The sequence below is a fragment of the Meles meles genome, chromosome 14, assembly GCF_922984935.1.
Source record: "Meles meles chromosome 14, mMelMel3.1 paternal haplotype, whole genome shotgun sequence".
In the NCBI taxonomy this organism is placed as follows: domain Eukaryota; kingdom Metazoa; phylum Chordata; class Mammalia; order Carnivora; family Mustelidae; genus Meles; species Meles meles.
The window spans coordinates 31,778,276-31,795,506 of NC_060079.1; the positions used below are offsets into that span (position 1 = coordinate 31,778,276).

General features: G+C 38.7%; 1 protein-coding gene across 1 annotated transcript in view; it reads left to right on the forward strand.

The window, feature by feature from the left end:
• Positions 1–17,231, forward strand: part of VWA8 (von Willebrand factor A domain containing 8) — a 333,349-nt gene that overhangs the window by 97,961 nt on the left and 218,157 nt on the right. Inside the window, exons 13-14 of the mRNA XM_046028286.1 lie at positions 6,057–6,217; positions 8,901–9,014. Coding sequence (XP_045884242.1) covers positions 6,057–6,217; positions 8,901–9,014 — 275 coding nt within the window. The remainder of the gene's footprint in view (positions 1–6,056; positions 6,218–8,900; positions 9,015–17,231) is intronic.

The following is a 17,231-nucleotide window of genomic DNA, read 5'->3' on the forward strand; positions in this document are numbered from 1 at the left end:
CAGCTTCTTCCCATCCATAGCAGAGTCACTTAAAACAGTCATGGTAGGCTTATGTATACTCCATGGTATACATAAAGGAAGCATTTATTATACATGTGAGAAGTTAAAAATAGGTCTTTAAGAGAAGAACTTGGGGGAGAAGCATGGAAAAGTTTACAGATAATTTTACAATATATAAAATGAGAGGCTTCTTTAAGATCAAACATAAATGACACTGAGGAATGTTGGCAGCATGCCTTGCATTCTGTTCACTGAGCATGCTTAGACTCTAAATAATGGCTTCATTTCTATTCTGGGACCTAAAAATTATTAACATTCTATGTTTATACAATGTTTATGCAGTATTCTGCCGCTAGTAGGTATGGACATAATTAATGCCTTATTGCAAAATTGATGGCTTACATCAGCTAGCCTTGGTGTATTCTTTGTTTCACTTAAATCTGAGATCTTCTTAATGTTTATACTCTATGGGCAGGATATTTTTTAGCAGGATATTTTTGCTTATTTGAGTGAAACTTACTTGAAAGCCCATAGAAAAGCCCATAGAATTTCAGCTAGTATCTTTTGGGTGACAAAAAAATAAGAATACTTAGCCCAGTCAAAAAAATGTGAATGCCCACAGTGTATATATTTTTTTTTTTTAAGATTTATTTTTTTGACAGATAGAGATTACAAGTAGGCAGAGAGGCAGGCAGAGAGAGAGAGAGAGGAGGAAGCAGGCTCCCAGCCAAGCAGAGAGCCCGATGCAGGGCTTGATCCCAGGACCCTGGGATCATGACCTGAGCCGAATGCAGAGGCTTTAACCCGCTGAGCCACCCAGGCGCCCCCAGTGTATATTTTTTATTCAGAAAGAAGAAAGTGAAAAATCATATCCACTTAGAGCTATAATTACTGTTAGCTAAAACATCTTTATTTTAATCTTTTACACATGGATACAAAGGTATTTTTTATTTATTACTATTTTTTGTTGTTGTTATGTTATGTTAGTCACCATACAGTACCTCGCTACTTTTTGATGTAGTGTTCCATGATTCATTGTTTGCGTGTAACACCCAGTGCTCCATGCAAAGGTGTTTTTAAACAGCAGTGGAGACTAGCTGTATTTGGGGGCATTTTGGAGATTGCCCCCAGAATAAGACTAATTCTAGTCTTGTTTTAGCCCCTTAAAACACAAGATGCTTATTGAATTTATTTCATCACACTAATGACTTACATCCAGGTTTCTCAAGGAAATATCAGAAAAATTAACATATATCATAAGAAGGTACTAAAAACATTTAAGGTATACAGTTAGGGTTTAGATCTGTTTTCTGATACATTTCATGCAGCCATGCTTCTCATTTTAATAGGACTTTTTTTTCAGTAGGGTTTCTCCATTGCAAATCAAAAGAGCAAAATTATAAAAAATAAAAATAAAAAAATAAAAGAGCAAAATTCCAAATGACACTGAATTAAGAAATATGTGGATATTTTCCAGGGATCTGAATGAGAAGGTGAGGTGTTCAAGGTTACAATGGTAACGCTAAAGGAACTGGATTTCATGTCCTGTTTTTTTAAAATTTTTAAGGAAATACAGAAGAGGAAATGGTTCAGGCTCTATGATATCATTAGTACTATTTTTATTCTCTTAAGTTCAAAAGTTTCAGAGATAAGAAAGATATATGCAAAAATTGGGACATTCATCTTTTTTTATTTTTTATTAGTGTACTTTCAAAATAATCATAGGGAGTGAGCACACTCTTTTTTAAATTTTGCCCCAGGAAGAATAAAGAAATGATATATTTTTAACAATTTAATGATACAGTATATATTAAAATAAATATGGATATTACAACAATTTCACAGTACTAAAATCCAAATACTCTATAAGACGGACATGCTGTTACTCTATGTTAAAGGTTAGCTTATTATTGAAATTAATTCATATCACTGACTCATTCACACTATGCTAAAGAAATTCTGTCCATAATTAGGTTTGATTAGGTTCAGTTGCACAAAAGTTCTGTTTTATTTTGGTGTTCTTGCACTATCACACAATCAAAAATAATTTCTGATTTTAATTAATATTATGGAAAGAGGGGGCCATTATCTCTTTAAGGCAAAGCTGGAATCTTCATCTTTTTTCCCTATACAGGAATTTAATTACGAAAACTAGCAGCTTGTATTTAAAAGGAATGCTTTTTTCTTTCTCGCAGAAAGGTTTTTATTTTAATGTGAAGACATACTGGAAGTGAAGAATGACTCTTTTTTACCATGAGAATATGAAAGAGTTTAGGTGGTAAAGCTGAACTGAGCTAGTCTTGTAGGAAATGCCAAGTGTTTTCCATTTTTTACTCCTGTGAGGATTGAACAAAGGGAGAATATTTCTGGTCTGTGGTTGTGGTTGGCATTAGCAGTGCTGAGCTCTGTTGATCTGTTAGTCCTTGGTGTGTAGAAAAAATAATCATACTACATTCAGAATAATGGAGTCTCTAACTGCTGGGTTGTAAAAGAGGAGTCCTGTGTACTGGTTGTCTTTCTCATCATCTTTACTGGTAAATATTTACTCATTTGAATGAGACAGCTATTGTGGCCAGTGTGTAAATTAACAAGATATGAAAGGATTTTGGCATCATCAGCCGATGAATTAGTGCTTTTTCGTAGTGTGTGTAGAACGATGATGCAGGATGTCTTGGTATGAGAGTAAGGAGTTTTCTCTGTTGAAACTTTTAAAAAAATGTTACCAGTTGCTAGCCTCAGCTCCATATGGGTCTGAACCTCTCATGCTAGAGTCACATTCCTCATCTTTTCCTGGGCCCACGCAAAAGACTCAAGAGCTGAAATGGGTCAGGATACCATAATTTTCAGTGTGAAGCTGGCATTTTCAAAATTAACACCCATTCATTTCTTTAAAAATACAGTATCAGTGGGATTCTTTCTTCTTGTTACCTCTTCTCTGAACACCAGTAGGAATACTTGAAGGAAACAAGGCTTACTCTTTCCTCTTCTGTCTTCATTTTTTTACCTTTTAATTTATACCGTTTTGTTACTCACTCTATATGTCCTCTTGTAATCTCATAATTCTTACTAGAATAAGAGAGGAGTGTAAATAAATAGGATGAGACCCGATTTCACACTGAGTTCATGTTTCTTTTTTAAAGAAATTTTTTTTTCAAAGTCATGTTTCCCACCTGGGGGACATTTAATTTTATCATCTGTGCAATTAATGTCTAGTAAAATCCAGGTGGTAAGCCCCACCTTGGATCTACTGAACCCAGGTGTTGGGGTGCTGGGGCCTATGCTTATGTATTTTCCAAAAGTTCCCCCAACTATTTCTGATGTATCTTTGATTTAGAACTACTGTGTTGAAGCATGTTTTCTATCTGCTTTATTCTCTAGAACAATATATGATGTAACTCTATAGTGAATATTTTTCTGAAATAATTACTACCAAGAGTTTTCTTTAAATTTACCTGTTTTTATGTTAATTTTAAAAAGATTTATGTATTTGGTTGTTTTCGTAATTTGATTATGAGAATAATCTGCAAACATTTATTTTGATTTGTCCTATTTTTCTTGTACAGGAATTCCTTTCTTGTTTTTTTTTGCTTTTTGTTTTTTTTAACCTTAAAAGATTTTATTTATTTATTTGAGAGAGAGAGAAAGCACAAGCGGGGGACAAGGAGGGGGTAGACATAAGGCGGGGAAGAATTAGACTTCCCTGGGCTCCTGGGTGGCTCAGTGGGTTAAAGCCTCTGCCTTCGGCTCAGGTCATGATCCCAGGGTCCTGGAATCGAACCCCACATCAGGCTCTCTGCTCAGTGGGGAGCCTGCTTCCCCTCTCTCTCTGCCTGCCTCTCTGCCTACTTGTGATCTCTGTCTGTCAAATAAATAAATAAAATCTAAAAAAAAAAAAAAGAATTAGACTTCCCGCTCACCAGGGAGCCTGAGGTAGGGGATGATCCCAGGACCCCAAGATCGTGACCTAGGCCGAAGGAAGATGCTTAACCAACTGAGCCATCCAGGTGTCCCCGCTTTCCAGTTCTTATGTGGCATACCCATAAATAGGAATGGGCTCATTCTTACAATAAGCCATCTCATTAAACACTGATGATGGTGCTAAATTTAGTATTGCAGCTATCATTGGCAGCTTAGAATGCCATGCTCATATAGTTTGCATAGAGTTTAAAGTTCATTTAAGAAGTTAAATAAAGTTAATGAGTTAAGCCAAATTTTGATAATGTATCAAAGTCAGACCTTTAGGGCTGGGGGATTTGGTGAGTTTGAATGTTATTATTCTCAAGTGTCTTTATGATTCAGTGTAAGCCTATTCATACTTTCTAAGTCAGTACTTTTTTAATAATGACAAAATTGAAATAATTAAGACTTAGAGTTTTAATCTTGGTTTCAGTGTAGATCTGTTGCCATTGTGAATATAAGCAAATTTTTTAGTTTTCTGTCTTTTTTAAAAGATTTTATTTATTTATTAGACAGAGATCACAAGTAGGCAGAGAGGCAGGCAGAGAGAGAGAGAGGAGGAAGCAGGCTCCCCGCCAAGCAGAGAGCCGATGTGGGACTCGATCCCAGGACCCTGAGATCATGACCTGAGCCGAAGGCAGAGGCTAAATCCACTGAGCCACCCAGGTGCCCCTAGTTTTCTGTCTTCTTAAAACTGGAGTTGGATATTGGGCGCCTGAGTGGCTCAGTGGGTGGGCCCCTGCATTCGGCTCGGGTTGTGATCTTGGGGTCCTGGGATGGAGTCCCGCATCAGGCTCTCTGCTCAGCAGGGAGCCTGCTTCCCCCACCCCCCGCCTGCTGCCTACTTGTGATCTCTCTCTCTTCAAATAAATAAATAAAATCTTTAAAAAAAAAAAAACACAAAAACTGGAGTTGGATATCAAAGAATTTACAAAAGACTGAATTTTTTTTTTTAATATTTTATTTATTTGACAGAGAGAAATCACAACTAGGCAAGGAGGCCGGCAGAGAGAGAGGAGGAAGCAGGCTCCCTGTGGAGCAGAGAGCCCGATGCGGGGCTCGATCCCAGGACCCTGGGATCATGACCTGAGACGAAGGCAGAGGCTTTAACCCACTGAGCCACCGAGGCGCCCCAAAAGACTGAATTTTTGAATAAAATTGATGGTAGAAGTTGAAATTTTGTTTGATATAAGTTACACAACAGTTATCTGAAGCTGATAACAGAAAACAAACTAGTTTGTCATCATTAATATATGTAAGAAAAAATTGTTGCAATTACATGGCACCCCAAATTTTTAAAAAATGAACATTTTTATGCCACTGCTATGAATAGTTTGCTTGAATCTGTTACACTGTTTTAGTGCTAGTGCATTGTGTGTGTGTGCTTTTAAAAATTGCTTATAGAAATGCCTGGGTGGCTCAGTTGATTAAGCTCTGCCTCTGGTTCAGGTTATGATCCCAGATCCCTGGGATTGAGTCCCATATCTCTCTCTGTGTCATCCCTCTCTCTCTCTCTGTCAAATAAATAAATAAAACCTTTTAAAAAATGGCTTATAACTGCCATGTTATTGTTTGTCAATTCCTGTACCTCATCTGATGATTGTCCTCCTCAGTGTCCTGCATTTTCAAACCTCTTTAAAATATACGGAGTCCCTAGCATGCATGGCCTTTCAGGAGGACTCAGCTGTGAGAAAAGGGCCCCAATAGAGTTTGTGTGGCCTCTCATTCTTAAAAAGGAACCCGCACAAAAATAAAGCTGATTGAATTAAATTTCATTACAGTCAAGTGGCAATGACTGCCGTCATCTGTGTAGATATCAAATGAACATTTTAAAGGAGGGGGGAAATGCTAAATAAAAAATCATGTTGGGGGGGCCCTCACTCTTACTGTAATATGTGGATGAGTAACAGGAAGAACTTTAGATGACCAAGAAAAGCTTTTGCATGTTTTTCTTTTTAGTGGATTAAAGAAGGTGACTTCCCAGTTGTTATATGGAATGTTTTGGTCAGAGTGGTAACTGTAAAGCTAAATAAGCTACTGTGCATCTCTTTTGAATTCACCCTGCATTTTCTTTGGTGGGTGCTGGGACTCGGGTTCAGGACATGACCGCACGTGACCTGCTTCAGCAGAGATATACTCTTCCCAACGGAGACACTGCATGGCGGTCTTCCCCCCTTGTGAACGCTGCCCTGGAAGGAAAGCTCGTCCTCCTGGATGGCATCCACCGGGTCAATGCGGGCACACTTGCTGTATTGCAAAGGTTTGTATGAGTCACACACACACAAAAACTCCCCATGTAAACAGTAGACATGGAACCCTGTCATCGTTTTTTTAAAGCTGGGTCACATAGATCACAAGAAACTTACTTCTGTATCCAGCCAGAACAACAGAGGTTTTTATTCATTGTAAACACGGTACAGTAAAACTTCCAATACTAAAGATTTGGGGGGAAAAAACACTGCCGTGGCAAAATTCTCTGAGTAAGAATTGAAAAAAGAAAACTTTTATGTAGTAATTTTGAAAAACTTCATATATACTGATTGATACAGTAAGTCTCGCAGCTCACGTTTCTTCCAATTTGTTAGTCACAGCATCACTGTTTACAAAGACCTTGTGAATCATAGATCTAAATTATTGGTTAATCCTGTTGGAATTTTTTTTGAGAGAGAAAGAATAGTTCCTTATATAAAGTGTGTAAGGGAGGGGCACCTGGGCAGCTCAGTCAGTTAAGTGTCTGCCTTGGGTTCAGGTCATGATCTCAGGGTCCTGGGATTGAACCCCACCTTGGGCTCCCTGCTCAGCCCATGCTCTGCCTCTCTCCAGCTTGTGTTCTCTCTCTCTCTCTCTCTCTCTCTCTCATAAATAAATAAAATGTGTCATGGATGCTTGATGATATTTTTATATAGACTAAACTCACTTTGTGTTTATAAACTTGAACATTGTGTAACTATTGTTTCCTTATTTCAGATTGGGTGGAGAAAAATTCCTAATTAGCTTCTCTAGAATGTAATGTTAAGAGAAGACTTTTATGTATAACTTTCATGGGAAGTGTTTCTATCCTGTCTCATTTTGAAAGATTAATGATACTAATTTTTTATTTGTTCTGTTTTGATTCTGTCACTTCTACACTTTTGATTTTTAACTATGGAATAATCTGTTTCCCCAACCAACTATTCAGAGTTTCTTGTCCTTGACAAAATGCAGATACTGAGTATATTTAAAAATTCCCAAAACAGGCATGCCTGAGTGGCTCAGTAGGTTAAGCCTCTGCCTTCAGCTCAGGTCATGATCCTAGGGTCCTGGGATTGAGTCCCACATCGGGCTCCTTGCTCAGGGGGGATCCCGCTTCTTTCTCTGCCTCTGCCTGTCACTCTGCCTGGTTGTGCATGTTCCCTCTCTCTGACAAGTAAATAAATAAAATCTTTTTAAAAAAATTCCAAAAACATTGTGTTACTCCTGATTAGACCTGAGAGTATTTGAAAGTGATAATCACAAACTTTTAGTGATTTGCCATAAATACTCCACAGATTTACAGTAGTTTTTTTCTCCTAAACAAATAAATACAGACACAAACAAAAGTAATACTTACTCCTCCCCTTTTATCAGTTATCTGTTGCCTGTTAGGCCAAGCACTTAGGAAAAGGAGCAGGTATCGTTAACTGAGTCCTTACTCTCTGCTGGGCATTGTGCGAGACCAGTGCCTCTCAGGCTCTTAGCCCTGGAATCACCTTGTGGGGATGCAGCATAGAAATTACTGATGCCTGAGCTTCACCTCTCCAAGTTCAGATAGAAGTGATCCATACAAGTGAGGCCTGAGCACTGGCAATTTTAAACCTTTCCCAGAAGATTCTGATGTGCTGCCAAGATTGAGAACAATTATAGTAAGCATCTGCCTTACTCTAGATGTTTAATTTTCACAGCAATACTATGAGGTTGGTATGAAAGCCCTGATTCTATAAAAGAGAAGCATTTAGAGACATGGAGTAGTAGTGCTCCCCCTCCCCAGGCACCCAGCTACAGAGCTAGATTTGAACACAGATCTGACTATTCCACTGCCCATGCTCCTAACCCCTGCATTATGCAGTCTCCCCTGGCCTCAGTGCTTACCGAGTGGGGCTCATATGGGGCAACTGTAATGTAGCTGTCGGGAGACTTCAGTGGTTGGTGTTCAATCTAGCAGTAGTGCTTTTCACCCTCTGCAACATCTGAAAGATAGTGCTATTTGTGCTGTGGACGGTTAGGTCACTATCAGAGTTGGCATATGAAATAGCACCACTTATTTCATTTTAGAGATTTTTGATGTTTTCAATCCTATAATTCCAAAGACAGATATGTTGATCATACTATCCCTTCAAGAGTTACGTTAGACTCAGAGTGTGTACCGCCTGCCTTGCTCATCAGTACATACCTCTGGTTATCCTGAGTCTCCCCTTCAGCTGCTGCTTTTCATCTCCTTCCTCCATCCCCTTTCCAGCTCCTCCTCATCCTTCTCCTCCCCACTGCCCACATCTAGTAACCATGACTACTGCTCTCTGGTACAGAAACCAGTAATTTTGCCAAGTATAACAACACTAGCCAACTTGAAATTTCAAAAGGTGCATCTAACAGAATTGTTAGACTCAATTGCCCACAGTAATAGCCACGATTAAAATGTTAACTGATTCTGGGGCACCTGGGTGGCTCAGATGGTTAAGCATCTGCCTTCAGCTCAGGTCATGATCTCAGGGTCCTGAGATCGAGCCCTGCTTTGGGGCTCCCTACTTGGCGGGAAGCCTGCTTCTCCCTCTCCCACTCTCCCTGCTTGTGTTCCTTCTCTCGATGTCTCTCTCTCTCTGTCATAAAAATAAATAAAATCTTGGGGGGAATGTTAACTGACTCCACCTCTAGTGACCTCAGTGTTCAAAACTGATGAATTTGTTCCCTGACTTTCCCCTCTCCCTTAGGCTGATCCATGATCGAGAGCTAAGCCTCTACGATGGCTCCAGGCTGCTGAGAGAAGACAGGTACCTGCGCTTAAAGGAGGAGCTGCACCTGTCTGATGAGCAGCTACGGCAGAGGTAATGTTGGGGCCTGGCTGTAATTCTCGTGGTCAGATGGGCCTTCTTTTTATTCTTCTTCTGAACCTAGGGTCAAGCCAAGCTAACTTCAGATCATTTAATTATTTGGTGTCTTGAGCAGGCTCCTAATCTGGCATTTCTTACAACTTGGGTTTGCTACCCAAGATGTGTTCTGCACTCTCAGCCTTACTTTCACATGCGTGTGAGAACAGTAGCTCTAAGAAGGTAATCCGCCCCTCTCTTGTCCTAACAACTCAGTTTTGGCGCCATACTTTGTATCCCTTCAGGAAAAAAAAAGCCTCATAATTTACTGGGCCCTACCTCCTAAGAAGTGATCAGTTATTACGGAGGTAAGCCACCTGATGCAGGATTACCCTTTGTGGCTTACTTACACATTCCTTCTAGAAATGTCCAAACCAAATGCTACACATGAGTCTTGACTGGATCCTGCATCAAGAAATAAAATGGAGACAGCTAAAAAAGATACTTTGGAACAATTGGGAAAGTTTAAATATGGAATATATACACCACATGATATTGAGTTAATATTAATATTCCTAGATATCATAATGGTATTCTGGTTTTGAAGGAGAATATTCCTATTCTTAGGAGATGCACACTGAGCTATTTAAGGGATAATGTAAAAAGAGGTCAGGGACTCCCAGATGTTTCAGGGGGGAAAAAAGGACATGTACATGTGTGTACATGTACACGACACACAGAACAAGTGGGAATGAGAACACAGGGTGGTAAAATCTTAATAGTTGGTGAAATCTAGGTGAAGGAGATAACAGGTGTTCATATTCTATTCTTTCAAATTTTCAATATGTTTGAAAAATTGCAGAATATTTCTTCTAGCTAAATACTACTTTCCTTTAGAGGAGGTTTGGCAAATACAAGTTTTCTGTCTCCTTACATTTCCATGGATATTTTGACATAATTAGAGATTGTTACCTTGGCAAATACCTAGTTACTTGTTACCTTGGCAAAAACCTAGTCATGTGATTGAATCTTATTCAATTGAAGCTTCCCCTTCCCACAAAGGGCTTGGTGACATATTTAACACATTAAAATTTTACAAATGATAATTAAGTGTGTTTTTTATTGTGTTTCTCTTTTAAGGAGAGTTTTGTTTAAAAATTTCCTTGGACGGGGCGCCTGGGTGGCTCAGTGGTTAAGCCGCTGCCTTCGGCTCAGGTCATGATCTCAGGGTCCTGGGATCTAGCCCCGCGTCGGGCTCTCTGCTCAGCAGGGAGCCTGCTTCCTTCCCCTCTCTCTGTCTGCCTCTCTGCCTACTTGTGATCTCTCTCTCTGTCAAATAAATAAATAAATCTAAAAAAAAAAAAATTTCCTTGGACATTTTCTGTAGAGAGGATATATTAAATTCCTTACAACCTCTGTATAAGTTATTTTAAAAATTCACTTGATTATACATAGCTATTAATGCTTCTGGGAATATACATCATCAAATTCCTCTAGCCCAGTAAATAGTTTGGTGGAATGACTAGGGAGGGAAGTTATAAAGATCCCTCTCATTTCATACCTTTACTTTACAATCAGCTTTCGTATATTATGTGAGTGTAAACCACACGTCAGGGAACCGTTTATATTTTCAGGGAGCTGAATCAAAGCAACTGGGCCGTGCTTCAGCAAGTCGGCTTGTCAGGCTACCTTAGGACTTCAGCAGCACTGTATCTGTAGTCCGATGGCCAGGAAATGACAACCCTCTTCCTTGAGAAATACCCAGGTTCTCCCTAATGGTCGCAAGAGGTTTTACAGATGAAAACAATTTCAGCAACAAAGTGGCTCTGAGCATCATGTTGAGGTTTTTGGCTCACATCGGTTAGTAGTACTTCCTTCGAAGCATCCCATCTTCATTACTGTTGATTTTCATCACTCCTGTGAGTACAAACCAGGCTCCGTTCTGTTTCTAGAGGCCACTCCGAGTAGATAGAAACAAGCCATAAGAACAGTGATTGGTTTCCTTCACTTATTTTTTATTTTTGTTTTAATTTTGTATCCTTGTTGAACATGGATGAAAGTTGAGCCAGATAGCTTTTTCAGGGCTTTTTGTGAAAAATACCAGTCCTCTGTCATCTGCCCTCAGACACTTTCCATTTCCCAGCCCAGAGACTACTCCTTTAAACTTTGAGCTGTTTGTTTGTTTTTTCATGTACTTACCTCTGTATCATTAAATTATATATATATATATATTTTTAGAATAGTTGACATACAATGCTACATTAGCTCCAGGTGTACAGTATAGTGATTCAACAAGTTTATACATTCCGCTATCTCACCACAAGTGTAGCTATCCCATCCCCATACATCACTACTCATCACTACTGCAATATCATAATATGCTTTCATTGATATTTCTTGATTTATTTTTCAGTGTTAGGCCTTACTGATTGATTTCTTCCTATGGAAAATTAAGGTTTAGCTCTTTTTACCACTCCTCCTCCCAGTACATATAATACTTCCCATCTCTCATTCTTCCTGAGTAGTTGTGGAATAATTTTCTTTAGAACTTCACTCAATGTCTGCATGATTATCACAGGATAAGGACTATACAACAGGTGAGTCATTTGGTAAACTACTGTTGTTTTCCTTTCTTGCATACGTTTTATTTTTCCTGAAGTTAGCGATTGCATGCATATGAAGAGAGGCAGATACAGAGATAAATAATTACAATTCAGCTTTTCAATGTTAGATCAGAGATCTCTGCAACAATGTGGGAACACAGAAGAGGAAGTTGACCCTGTTTCTTATGAATTTATCCCTTTTTCATCCCAGACGCTTCCCCTCTTTTATAAATCTCTTCTCAGCATGTTGACGCACAAGAGGCTTTTATCAGTTTCGTCTTTGTCCCGTAGTGCGTTCCCACCAGCCCTGATCTGGACCTGCTTCCCTGTAGCTCACATGTCATGCTAGATCTCTGTCCACTCCCACTTTCCCATTTCCTCTGGTCTCTTCTTTCCCAACTTTTGTCAGTTAGATATTGAACCTCCCGGGCTGACCTTCTGATTTCCTGTTCTTTCTTAATGATCTGTCAGTTTGTCTCTTCACTGACTTCTCAGAGGCAAGATGTCTAACAGTTGATTCTCCTCTGTCTGAGATATTTCCACCAGTTGGAAGTCTTAATTCCTTTCTTATCAGTATTCCTCCTCTTTTTGCCTGAAAAACGCACTATTTTCTTATGATTGTAAACATTTCATTGCTAAGTAGTCGTGTTACAGAATCTGCTTCACTCTGATGAGATGGTTAGTAAATGTCTTTCTTTTCCGGCTAAGCGTGATTAATTTTGTGGCCCATTTTTGACTTCTGAGAATAAATATGTTCTCTTTTAGGATTATAATAGACTATAGTAGGGTGGAATACAGTAAAGTTTATGCTAGTTGACAGTATTTCTTTCAGGGCTCTGTTTACTAGGTAGGGAGCTGACAGGTTGACCAAAAGAACATAGCATAGCATAAAGTGGGGAATTTGTACTCATTGAGGAAGTTAGTTTTTCATGAGCTGCTCTTATAAGTAATATGACCCGTTATCTAACAAGGGTTGATCCTATATGCTGTGCATATCTAATATGCTGCTCTTGGCATTAGCATTTGAACTATAAATTAGAAACTCATCGTCTGAGTCACCTATCCTTTCATTTCTCTGGCCTAAGCACAGAATTGAAGTTCAGCGAAATGATTATTTCTGATAGTCTTTAAACAAACTGAGCTATTAATGCTTTTTTCCTTGGGGAATTGTGAGATAGCGGAAAAAGTCAAAGTTAAAATGAAGGGAAAGCATGGGCGCCTGGGTGGCTCAGTGGGTTAAGCCGCTGCCTTCGGCTCAGGTCATGATCTCAGGGTCCTGGGATCGAGTCCCGCATCGGGCTCTCTGCTCAGCGGAGAGCCTGCTTCCCTTCCTCTCTCTCTGCCTGCCTCTCTAGTGATTTCTCTCTATCAAATAAATAAATAAAATCTTAAAAAAAAAAAAAATGAAGGGAAAGCAGATTTAAGAGCTTCTTTGTCTCTATACCCAGTTTAGTAAATTTCCATACCTATTTGTTTTCAGATGGGACCAGTTTGTTTGTTTTTTTTAATTTTTTTTTATTTGTTTATTTACAGCATAACAGTGTTCATTGTTTTGGCCAGATGGGACCAGTTTTTATATTTATATCTAGCAGGACTCCTTTAGTTACAAGTAAACAACCAAAAAGTTGAATCGTTGCAAAAGGAATTTATGGGTATTTCACATGGTCAGAGGAGAGGCATGGATGCAGTTGGGCCTCAGGATAGACTGGAACTTAGGACTTTAATGTCCCAGGATGTAATGTTACTCTATACTTCATCTCTTTGTCTCGAATGTCACAATACCTGACACATAGTAAACCACTTAGTAAATGTGTTTGAACAAGTGAATAAATCTTAATTTGTGGAAATTCTGGGAAACTTGAGGTAAAGGTATTTCTATTAATCTGGTTTTAGATGACCTTCTGAGCTAGTAGTGCTTTCTTTTATGAACCTACCAACAAGAATACTTTGCCTTTATGACAAGTCTGATACCACAGGGTCTCATAATTAACAGCCACTGTCAGTGGGCTATGGTGCCTTTCAGCTTTATAGTGTGAAACCCAATTTCTAAACAATTGTTTTTGACTCCTTTGCTGACCTATTCTAATTCTTCACCAAGATCATCTATCTTGATCAGAACCCTCTGCAGGCATTCTTTGCAGGCAAATACGTAGCTAATATGCCCTTAGATATGGGATCAGAAATGTTAACAACTTTCCTTCTCTTGTTGCAAGACACCAAGAATCAAGTGGGCACGGTGGTTAGAAATAGCATGATGGCCATGCACACCAGACACTATGCCTGCATTTCTCACAGGAAATAAGGACCAAAATAGAACCGCTTCCTTTGATGAGAAAAACTTCTTTGGGGAAAGGAGGAGTACAAATACTATAGGCTGCTAAATGTGTCCCTTCCTGCCGTTGGTCAGACCATAGATGAGGGAGCCAAGAGCCTGTGCATTACTAATTGTTTATTTTGCCAAGAAAGGGCTTATGGTTATCACAGGGGAGCAATAAAGATTAGTGGCCTAGTCTCAGTTATAATTATATATGCTCTAATGCTTTTACATTTTTATTGTATATTTTATTTGTATTGATTGTGATTGAGCACTGAAAACAGTTTATAATCTCCCACTTTTTCTTGACCAGTGATGAATCATAACTGGACATCAGGTGTAATCCTTGATTGATTAGCTTCTCTGGACCCTTTTATTTTTTACTCCTATGCTTGAAAACAGGTAGGATCTGAGCATTCTCTCTTGCCTCCCCAGAAACCTCAGCATCTTATTGCTACGAAATTAGGCCATGTAAGTTTTTAACAAAATTCAAGGTAGATCCAGGATTTTATGCCCAAGTCTTTGTGTTTGATTCTCAAAATAAAGAGCCTTAAGCAAATTCTCATTTTGAAAAAAAAAAAACAAAAACATTTTTTCCAAACTCCATGTCTGTGAAGAGTCTAATGATTATTATGTGTTTGGGTTTGGTGTTTTTCATAAAGAGGATGCACCTTCTCTAACATATTCATTCAAGACATTTAGATTAGCTGTTCTGCTTTTAGGTGAAAAACCATTATTCCCAGTTCTTATCAGTTACCTTTCTTTTGTCCTTGCCATCAAAGGTCTTCAAAAAGCTTCTTGTAGTGATGTCTCCTAACAGCAGCAATAACATTTATTTACTTATTCAGCATCTGCTCTCTTCCAACTATCACCCTAGACCTTGTGTGGTATAAGGATGAGTAAGGGATGTGTCCATGCAGTTTGCTACATTGCGTAGGAAATAAAGGTGAAATACAGGCCACATAGCCTGTAGGTTTAGAATGGGAACACTAGTAATAGTGTAGAAGGCCAGTTATAAAATCCTCTTCTGGCTTATGATTAATGTCTTTATAAAAACTTCCTGTGCTGTTCTTTCAAATTCCTTAATATACACATTTCACAAAAATTACCCTCTAATTTCCTTTAGAAGAATGGACTGTATTAGAGTCTTTCTTCTTTTGTTAATAGCTTTTTTGAGGTATAATAACATGTAATAAACTGAATATTTAAAGCATACAGTTTCATAGCTTTTGATATTCATAAATACTTATGAAACTATCACCACAGTCAAGATAATGAATATGTCTATGACACCCCCCCCCAAATGTCATCAGACTCCTGGAGAACCCTCTCACTTGACCCTTGTCACCCTCCTCTCCCACTCCTAGGAATCTGCTTCCGGTTACTTGATACATCTTATATTTTCTAGAGCTTATAAATGGGATCACATACCTTTTTTGATCTGGCTTCTTTCACTCAGCATGATTATTTTGAGATCTTTCCAGTTGTTCTGTATATCACTAACTTACTCTGTTTTATTACACTGGAGCAATGGAAGCAGTGGAGGGCACTTTACTCTCTAAAACTTGTATTTACGCCCCCAGGCAAACATATTGACCTCCATACTTTGACTTTTGAAATCTTTTTTTTAAAAAGAGCATTTTGCTTTTTCAGTCTTTAATCCTTATGAAATATTTACTTATCTGAAGCTAAGCCATAGCTTTAGTCTCATTTGTTATTCGTTGTTAAATTCTAGTGAAATTAAAGTTAACCTTGGTTTTACCTTTTAACTGTGCTTGTTTCCTAATTCTCAACTATTTACCACTTATCCAGCCATCATATTACATGCAGTAAGTTAAAGTACATGGCAGATCCTCAGGAGTACTCTGCTCTCCAACTTTCAGACGTGGAGATCCTGTCATTATCAGGAAATGACTTTCCATATGACCTATTTATATGTAAGGAAGCCTTTGGGGGAGACCTAGCAACACAACGGTCCTTATCCTGTTATTCAGTAGTTTGCTGGCTGTTTTTACAGTCAGTGTACACTGCTCTGCCTGACACATCAACTGACCACTTTAAATTGGGCCAGCTTACTCGGGTACCCTGCTAGAGTCTGTGTCCAAAAGCAAGCCAGGGACAGTGTATGTTCTAAGCAATGATCATCACCTATCTAAACTCAGACCACCTAGCTTACTGTCCTGTGGCTTGTTCTTATGTTAATTGCTCTTCTAGTCCTAAATTCACAGTTCAGCTGTGGTACCTGCTTCCTGATCTTTTAAGGACATAAATTGGACTTCCTCCTTTGGCTTGCGTGTTGGATTTTGGCTTTGTTTATTCCCTGATTTAGTATCCCTCATTATCTTGAGTAAGCAACTACATCTGCAGATTTAATTTTGTGCAGTCAGATCACAAAAAAAAAAAAGGCAGCTCTGGCTCTCCCATCTTCTTTTGTCCTAGCTAGGAAAGAGGAGAATCAAGGATGAATCCAACATCTGTTGTTGGGCCACGGAGCTGAGTTTTCGGGAATATGGCAAACCACTTGGCAGAAAGGGAAAATGGAAAAACCTTCCCTTTTAGCTTTTAGATCACAGAATTTTCTGTTTCTAGATTCTCTTGTGTGATTGTCTAATTGCTGGCAGTCCTCAGTCAGTGATCTTGCTATCCTCAGAACTTTCAGGTTCTCCTCATGTTGTTATTCTTTCCTGTTTTCCCAGAACAACTCCTTTGGACAGATCATTCCCATGCCCTGCTTGAATATCTGTAAATAAGGATTTTTTTTTCCTACCTAGCAAAATGAAGTGGTATCTGGTAGCTTTTATGAATACTTCTAGACCTTTCATATGACCATTTCTAAAAACTGCTTCCCCTGGTTTGCACATTATGGTGTGGCCTCTGAAATTACAGATCATGTAGTCAGGGACTCAGTTGACTTACCTGTTGTCTCGGGAGAGCATTTCTTATCTTAAATCTTCAGACTCCTTATCTGATTTTCTCCACACATATCGTACCTCCTAATGTTCTAGCTGCCTAATCACTTAACTGTTGGGTTCTGTTACAATAATTAATGGCAATGAATAGTCCATTTCTGGAGAAATGCCAGTTATGTACCTGAATTTTTATTTTTGTGAAGATCTTGGTGGGTGTTTGCATTTTATCTTTTCTTTCTCATAGCAAGGGTGATATTCCCCTTTAAAGTTATATTTCCACTGGGGTTTAGAGTACAATTAATAAGAACTGACAATATCACCCGCATGATTATGTCATAAGGGGTGTCTAGTCTGTCTCCAAAACATACTCAAGTCATTTTGCAAATGATGGAAAGTCTTAACCTTATTC